Genomic DNA, 9585 nt, shown 5'->3' with positions numbered 1-9585 from the left:
TCTCTGCCTATTTGTGATCTCTGTCTGTCAAATAGGCAGAGAGGCAGGCAGAGAGAGAGGAGGAAGCAGGCTCCCTGCTGAGCAGAGAGCCCGATGCGGGCCTCGATCCCAGGACCCTGAGATCATGACCTGAGCCGAGGGCAGAGGCTTAAGTCACTGAATCACTCAGGCGCCCCAGTTGCAACACTCTGTTAAGGGCTCCGCAATGTTAATAATGATGGATAATGCGGCAGGGAGAGCGTCGTCAGGGCCAGTCTGGGCCCACCATTCCTCCTGCCCACCGCAATCGGGATGCTTCGGTATGAGACCAGCTGCTGCCAACTGAAAAGGCTTAGGGCTTCTGAAGATAGGTTTGCATTAACTATTCAAAATGATTTAACTTTAAGGGACAAAGACTTATTTTTTTTTTTAAGATTTTATTTTTTTATTTGTGAAAGAGAAAATGAGAGTGAGAGAAAGAGAGAGCATGAGAAGGGGGAGCATCAGAGGGAGAAGCAGACTCCCTGCTGAGCAGGGAGCCTGATGTGGACTCGTTACTAAGACTCCACGATCATGACCTCAGCCGAAGGCAGACGCTTAACCAACTGAGCCACCCAGGTGTCCCAAGACTTATTTTTTTAATTCAAAATTCATTTTAAGGAATTTAGGATTGCAAAATATGACTGCCATCCCCTTTTAAAGCACCCCAAACCAGACAGCCAGAAACAGATAAGCAAACTGTGTCCCCAGCACGATCAGGAGACACCCGTAAGTCTGGGCGGCAATGGATCCCCGTACACCAAGATGGGGGGTTAAATGCTGTGAAGGACAGGCTGGATACAAGGAGGCAGGACACCACTCATGGCATATCTCAGATCAAACTGCACTGCACTGCTCTCTGAAGATCAAAAGCTGCCCTTGTTTGGGACTGTGGGGAACAGGGGGCCAGAGCCACAGGAGCCTCACTCACTGCCGCGGATATCAGGGGGTATGAGAACGAAGGAGGAAACACACAGTCCTGTCATCTTTGCAGGAAGCGGTGTGCGGTTGGTGTAGCCATCTTTTTAGTGAGGAAGAAGTAAAGGCTAAAAGAGCTCACAAACTCAACTCTGCATCACCGGAACAATTCCGGCTAGTCTGGACCACTGCCGTGGCCACGCCCCCACACAAACTTCCGGTGTGTAGTCGGTCCGGGAAGAACTGCTATTATTGGAGTATAAATCATCATCAAATGGAACTTCAGAAAATCGATACAAAAACACGGATAAAAAAGACAAAATTGTTCTTTGAAAGGTTCAGAATCATAAAATGTCAATGTTCCTTAACTGTATAAATTAAAACACTGTGTTGCTAAAAATATCCATAAGAATTTAAGAACTAGAAAATTGACTTTAAAATTCAAGTAGTAAAATAAACAGAAATAGCCAGAATTTGGAAAAAAACATGAAGTAATGAGAGAATGGTCCCATCAATAGTAAAGACAGTATAAAACCACTACAATGAAAAGAATCTGGTGTATGTGAGTACACAGATAAATCATCTGATCAGAATGGAGGCTAAAAATAAAACTAAGTATGTTTAATAATTTAGTATATAGTAAAGATGAAGTATCAGTGGGAAAAATGTAACATTCAATAGATGCTTTGGGGACAACTGAGACACATTAGAAAACACAAAGTTGGCCCTTTATCTCACTAATTGGAATAAAATAAACTCCAGATGAATCAAAGTTGTAAATACATGCACACACACAAAGATAAAGAAAAGCATAAATCTGAGAGGAAACATAGAAGAAGTTTGTTGTAATTTGGGAGGAAAGGCTTTTTCATTATGACTCAAAATCTGAAGGCCATTAAAAAAAATATATCCTAAATTTGACTGCAAGGAAAAAGTTTAACATTTTTGTACAGTTTTTAAAAAAACTTAAGAAACTCTAATGAAGGGCGCCTGGGTGGCTCAGTCCATTCAGCGGCTGCCTTCTGCTCAGGTCATGATCTCAGGGTCCTGGGATCGAGCCCCGTGTCGGTCTCCCTGCTCAGTAGGGAGTCGGCTTCTCCCTTTCCCTTTGCCTCTCTCCCTACTCATGCCTCTGTACTCACTCTCTCAAATAAATAAATAAAATCTTAAAAAAAGAAAAAAAAAAGAAAATCCAATGAAAAATACTTAGTTGGGAAAGGACTTTCAACACTCATCTCAGAAAAGAGCTAGTTTCCTTGAATAAAAGAGCCCCCAGATGTCAATAAGGAACACAGTACAGAGACGGGTGAAAGATATGAACAAGCAGTTCACAAGGAAAATATAAATATCTCTTAAATACATATGAAATGATATTCAATTAATAAGAAATTTTCCAAAAAGAAAAAAACCCTATCATGTGATACCACTGGATTTACAAAAAATCAAATGTTAAATAGCACGCTGGGCTGATGGGGGGCAGAGACTTCTGGAAACTGTGGTGGGAATGTGATTTGGTATAAGCTTTATGGAGAGCAGCTGACAATGTTTATTATTATAAAAAATACACACCCCCTCGATGTGACAATCTTTCTTCCAACCATACTCACTTATATACTAAATGAACAAATATAGTCACTGAAGTATTGTTTGCAGTAGCATAAGATTCAATCAGTCTAAATGCCTATTGATAGACTATAGAATGACCGTTAAATATATTTTGGTAAAACTATTCGGTGGAGAATGAAACAAGCATGAGAAAGCTGAGCCAGGAACAGACACACTGGATAATCGCCGTGATCCGTGTGCCTGGCATCTATCATTTGTTTATAAAAATAATTAGAATATGTACACACACATATAAGCCTGTGTAAATGTCTGTATGTGATTTTATGCAGAGAAGAGCTCAGAAAACAGTAACATAATGGTGTCCGAGAAGACACCTGGGTAGCCAGAGGCCTACAGTAGCCATGATTGTTTAATATAAATATTTTTGGCATTCTGTTTGTGTATTACTGATTTTCGAATGCTAATTTTAAAAATTCAACTGAACAGCTAATGGAATAACTATTTTATTTTTTATTTGCATTTCTAATGTTATAAAGTTAAAAGTATAAAAGAAATCATTAAAATTCAGTACTTATATGTCAAAGTTATGCTGAACACCCACAAATAAATATTTAAAATGATATGCTTAAGACTTACAATTTTGCATCTTCTCTGTAATCATCCAGGCCCTCATCATAGGATTTTGATCTTTCGGTCTTTGAACCGGGCTGGGCATCCAGGCTGGGAGGTCCGACAGATTCTGTAATCAAAAGCCAACGTTTAGACATCGGCAGGTGGTTTCCAGATCCTTTTCGTAATGAGGAGACCATAGTTTGTCATAGCGTGGAAAAGTGAGAAAGAGAGATGGTTTGCACAGCCACTCGCTGAAACGTACCCTGGTCATGGGAGAGCTGGCGGCGAATTAAAGGAGCCGACGTGGCGAGGCTGGGAGGGACCATTGCTATGGAGGGTGCCTGGGGGGCCTGCGGGGTGGAGCCTGAGATGACAGCAGAAGCGGGGATGTGTGCAAGGTCATGATCAATGCTGGGGCTCGTTGGTTCATCTAGAAAATAAAATGAAAATAAATATTGGTGGGATGCCTGGCCGGTTCAGTCAGTGGAGCATGTGACTCTTGATTTCAGGGTCATGAGTTCAAGCCCCCCACTTGGCTTAGAGCTTACTTAAAAAAAAAAAAAAAAGGAGGGGGAGGAGGAGGAGGAGAAGAAGAAGAAGAAGAAGAAGAAAAGAAAAGAAAAGAAAAGAAAAGAAAAGAAAAGAAAAGAAAAGAAAGGAAAAAAGAAAAAACCCCAGAATGCCAAATGACCTAATTATTAATAATCAATACACATTATTTTTTTAAAAAGATATAGATTTTAACACTTAGACACTATAGTACCAATAAAGAAAACACCTGTCTGTTAAAAATCTTATACAGTTGTTAGTCTAGTAATTCCAAATAATTGAGAATGTGATCTAAGAAATTAAATAAGTTGCTGCTTCTACCAACAATTAATAACTTCATTAACAGATAATCAAGATACCAAAGTTATAGGTATTTAGAACCTGAACCTATGAAAACAGAACGGTAATCATGTACCCCCTTAAAAGAATTGCTCTCCTAATTTTAAATGTCTTCATTTCAGGAAGCTAAGCAAGGTGACCTGGCTGAGGCTTACCTTTCAGAGTATCAAGTCCTAAAACCTTCCTGTGCACAAAACACATGAGTGTATCCTCAATTTTTATGGAAAAATGAGAAAGGACAGTTTATGGCTTCCAGAAAAAGTTACACATTATCAAGACCGCTGCTATAGATAAAATGTTTGTGTTCCCCCCAAAACTAATCTTGAAACCGAATCCCTAATGTGATGGAATCTGAAGGTGGGGTTTTGGGGACTGATAAGGTCAGGACAGTGGCACTCTCATGAATGGTATTAGGGAGCCCTTCAAAAAGTAGCCCAAGAGAGAGAGATCCCTTGACCCTTCCTCCATATGAGGACACAACTTCTATGAACCAAGAATCGGTATCTCATCAGACACCAAGTCTACTGGCCTCTGGAACTGGGGGAAATAAATGGCTCTTGTTTAAGCTGCCCGGTCTGTGGTATTCAGAGGCCCGAATGGACTGAGATAGCCACAGGTTGAATGTTTGGCACTTTTGTGCTAATCAGGAATAGCTGCCCTCTTCCCAAGCAAATGTCGGCCCTCACCCAGAGGAGAAATCCCCACATGCCCCCTTGAGCAGACACCCTGGTGCCCCTGTAGAAATATAGATGCTTTAGATGTTATGAATTTCAAGCTTCTCAAAAGCCTGTCACTATCTGTCAGGAACAGAAATGCTATATGCCCGGACACATTAATAGCAACAGCTAACATATGCACAGAGCTTGGTAGGTATTGGCACCATTCTAAATACTTTAAATATATTTTTCATTTAATTCTTATGAAACCCTATGAAGTAAGTACTATTTTACGACGAAGAAGCCAAAACAGACAGGTTAAGTAACTCGTGTAAAGTTACTGATCCACAGGGACGGAATGTGGACCCAGAGAGTCTGATGCCAGAATTTTTAATCCAGAAGTGTAAACTATATTTGTTTTCCAAACTGGTGAGTAATAGCTCTGTTCGAAATTTTTACTCTTATACAAACATCAATGGTTTAAATTCCAACATTCTAGGCCAGGAGAGTGTAATTTAATAGAATGCTGGAACTCTATTCCCTAAAATCAAATGCCTTAAGCCTTAGAAAATCATAACAACAGCTTTTATAAAGAATATACTATAATGATGATACAGACTTTGATTTCTTGGTTTAAATAATCAAACTATTTTAATTTTGTCCAAATCCTAAGAATGCTCTATCATTTTAATGGGTAGCATTTTCATCAAGATAACTAATAATGATATAAACTCTAACATTTACAGCTAAAATCTACAAATTCTGACTATCTTGAGCTTAATTTACGTTTTTATGTTTTTACAAAGCCTTTATATTTTAGCACCAGAAAACATTTTTAAAAATTCTCTATGAATCAAGTTTACTAATTTCTCTATGAATCAAGTACATGACAACTAAATATCCTGTTAGTGAGCATGAAATTATTCTTTTTTTCAAGAGAAGAGAACTAATTTTAAATAAACTGAATAAGGATAAAAATTTAATTTTACTAAAGATTATAATATTCTTGGGGCACCTGGGTGGCTCAGTGGGTTAAGCTTCTGCCTTCGGCTCAGGTCATGATCCCAGGGTCCTGGGATCAAGCCCCACATGGGGCTCTCTGCTCAGCAGGGAGCCTGCTTCCTGCGCCCCCACACCCTCTGCCTGCTTCTCTGCCTACTTGTGATATCTCTCTGTGACAAATGAATAAATAAAATCTTAAAAAAAAAAGATTATATTCTTTCAAACTTTATTATGATGTAAATTACCACAAATTAATCAACCTTTTCAAATAATACATCAAGTAAATTGGGTCCTCTGGGGTCTGCTTGGGACACCAATCTGTTATGGATTCAGATGCACGGTTATGAATGGGAAAATCTGTATTCTTTAGAAATTACGTGGCATATATAGTACCGAGAGCATTAACAGCAGGAGAGAAAACATTCTCAACAGTGGTGGGCAATACGTATGTCCAAGAGTGCCTAGGAAATGCTGTGGGGAAAATCTTTCAAGACAATTTTAGGCCTTGCAAAGTAATTTAAAACATTTCTACACTTATTTATTTATTAAAATTAAATAGCACAGACTGAAATTCATAATGTTCATGGATTAAGTATTAAACTAAATTTCAAAAGGCAATTTTTGTTGTGACTCTGGACTTCCTAGAGGTATGCATTTAATCTCTTTTGACTTGCTATATCTTGGAGGAAGTTTCTGTATCACACTGGGTTGGAATAATCTCCGCTTTAAGCATATGTGTACAAAAAGGGCTGGGACAGACACCACCTGCTCCAGGGAGCAAGGGTGAATGGAGAGGCCTGGGCGGGAGCCTAGCACCCTGTGCTCACACACTTCAGTCCTTTTGCTCTCTTTAGAATATATATATGTATTACTGCATTAAAGAGAGACGAGGAAAAGCTAGCTGTACTTCTACAATACAAAGAATTATATTACCTCATATTTATGAATTATACTTTAATAAAACCAATTCTTCATTTGCTGTAAAAATGTGAGAACTTTCCACTGTTTTATTTTTATTTTTAAGATTTTATTTATTTATTTATTTGACAGAGAGAGCGAGATAGATCACAATTAGGCAGACAGATGGGGGTTGGCGGGGAGAAGTCTCCCCGCTGAGCAGGGAGCCCGATGCAGGGCTCGATCCCTGAGCCAATGGCAGAGGCTTAACCCACTGAGCCATCCAGGCACCCTCCATTATTTTAAAAATACTATTGCTGTTGTGATGATTAATTGGAATTTTAAAGCCCTAATTTTAACCTATGCTTTCATGATCACCAATGCGTAGACTACGTGCAAACAAGAATGATTCAGGCTTATCTCATTTTCCACTGTAAGAAAATGTGCACTATTAAGTTGTCCAAAGAGAAAACCAGGGGGCCGTCAGATTTTCGACAAATTTCTATATTTTTAATCATCAAACTTAAATATTCTGTCAGATAAAAACAACTGATCATCTCTGAGGCATGTCACACACTACATTAAGATGTTAAGTAATGGACACAGAACACAGTTATGAACTATCAATGCTGTAGACTTGCTATTATCAAGGGCATAATCCCTCCTGAACTACGTAATCCAAGGACTGACTGAACATCTGAGGCCTTAATTTCCCTTATTCACTAAGAGCCCCATAGCTCTTCACAATAAAGAAAAGGTGGAGAGGACATTGAAATTGTTATATATTCAAATTCAAAGTGATCACTCTTCCTTCATCTGTAAAAAAGTCAGACCTAAAGGCCCCAAATCTTTATTTCATTTTTGGAAAATACTGTCTTCCAAAAATAGATAACGAATGAATTCTCACAGAAAATATATACTCCATGTTTCAATTTGGATTTTTTCCAAAGGGAGACTACTACAAATTATGATGTTTAAGCTGATGATTCATATCTGAATAAAAAAAAATTTCACTGTTATCTCTTTCAATTAAAATTCCAGAAGAACATCTATAAGATTTCACAAATCAAGAAAAATATAGGGGCACCTGGGTGACGTAGTCAGTTAAGCATCCGACTCTTGGTTTTGGCTCAGGTAATGATCTCAGGGTCCTGGGATCGAGCCCTTCATTGGACTCTGCTCAGTGGGGAGTCTGCTTGGAATTTTCTCTCCTTTGTCCTCTATCCCCTGCCCCCACTCTCTCTCTTTCTCTCAAATAAATAAATAAATACATCTTAAAAAAAAAAAGAAAAATATAGACAGGTACAGAATCAGTTAAGCATACTGTAAAACTTTATGGGTAACTCTCAGAATTGCTTTTCAAACAACAAAGAAAAAAAATGGAAGCCCTAATACACATTGAGAGCTCGTATGAAATAGGAACAACTAAAACCGTAACAGAAGAGCAGAGCACATGAAAAGACAAATCATGGAAGAAATGTAAAAGCCTAATAAAAATGTGAAAGAAAACCTGACTACTAATGAAATAACAAAATAAAACCAAGTAAAATTGGACAGCTGTTTTTCATCTCATAACCTGGCAGATACTTTCATCTCATGATGTTCCTATCCTGGTTGTTCCTCTCCATCTTCTGCAAGATGACTGCAGAGAACGGATGCTACTAGCTGCCCATCTCTGTCTTTGGGGTTCAGCAAGGCTACCAGAGTGCTCGCCTTTCTGTGGATGTGCCAGGCTTGACTCCGCAGGAGGCCCTTGCTCACTGAGTCCACAGTGATGGGCCAAGGGCGAAGAAGCTGATCCAGTCAGGACCAGTCATAGTCTCTCCATTGGATTTGATATATGGATACTGAAAAAAAGTACAGTCTTTTTCTTCCCTTCCTTGGGGAACAAGACCTATAAAAATCAGTAAACTTAGCTGCCAGAGGCCATCTTTTCTACCATGTGGAGAAAAACTATCTGAGAATGAAGAAATCAAAACTGAGAAAAAGATACCCAATCTTGATGCCAAATCACTTGAGTTTTCAGATCCAGTCATGCACAGAACTAGGTCTACCCCAAAACTTTTTCACTGTGAGCCGACATTCCTTTTTGGCATGAGCTAATATGAAAAAAACTATCATTTGTCATCAAGAGAATTCCAACCAACACAAACACAGAACACAGAGTGTTTCCAGTTCCCCTTCACAAACAAGCATGACTCCTCATGAGACATACTGTCCAGAGCTGTGCGTTAGAACAGAGCACAACGGGCCTCTTCTAAAACGAGCTGGGTTACGGGGAATTTTTCTCACCATTCAAATAAGTATGCAAAGAAAGCATGACATCAACATAGTTTGTATTTTAAAAATTATAGTTGAGGATCATTTTATAAAACTCAAGTGAAATTACTGGAATTTGGGGCATAGCCTATGGCTAAACAGTCCATTCCTGGAAGTACCTTTGCTCTTCATTTCGCCTCTGCTAGGAAGAGGTGACTCTACCCCTCCCCGAATTGCACTATCATTTAAGGAATGTTAACATCATAATATTCAAACACGATTCGGAATAAACTGTATGTTGCAAGGGGAGGAGTATAAGTTGGAAGAAATGGTGACTAATGTAAAAATGTATATGGAGGGGTGCCTGGGTGGCTCAGTCAGGTGAGTGTTCGACTCTTGATCTCAGCACAAGTCTTGATCTCAGGGTCGTGAGTTCAAACCCCGCATTGGGTATATTTCCAAAACAGCATGAGTGTGCTTCTATAATTTTTACTAAAAGTATGGATTGAACAAACTGCTTCTGTTCCAAATCCACAAAAAGGGACACTGACTACAAATGACCTAGAAAGTCAATCTATCCCTCAAGCAAAATATGTATTTAAAAACCTTTGAGATTTTTTTCCTCGTCCTTAAGGAAAAGGAGAATAAAATAATGCAAATGGATTCTTTTTCTTACAAAGAAATTCAAATGGGAAAACTGTCTTTTCTTTTTACTGGCCTTCTGAGATATTTACACTCAGTGTAAATCAAAGGGGATGGACAGCAGTTA

The 9585-nt window shown here is 38.9% G+C and overlaps 1 protein-coding gene across 1 annotated transcript in view; it reads right to left on the bottom strand.

The window, feature by feature from the left end:
- The window catches only part of ARHGAP21 (Rho GTPase activating protein 21), a 137192-nt gene that overhangs the window by 20967 nt on the left and 106640 nt on the right, over positions 1 to 9585 (bottom strand). The window contains 2 exon segments of the mRNA XM_059404163.1: positions 3139 to 3241; positions 3377 to 3544. Coding sequence (XP_059260146.1) covers positions 3139 to 3241; positions 3377 to 3544 — 271 coding nt within the window.

This window comes from Mustela nigripes, chromosome 6 (assembly GCF_022355385.1).
Source record: "Mustela nigripes isolate SB6536 chromosome 6, MUSNIG.SB6536, whole genome shotgun sequence".
Taxonomy (NCBI): domain Eukaryota; kingdom Metazoa; phylum Chordata; class Mammalia; order Carnivora; family Mustelidae; genus Mustela; species Mustela nigripes.
This window is presented reverse-complemented; position numbering and strand designations above follow the sequence as displayed.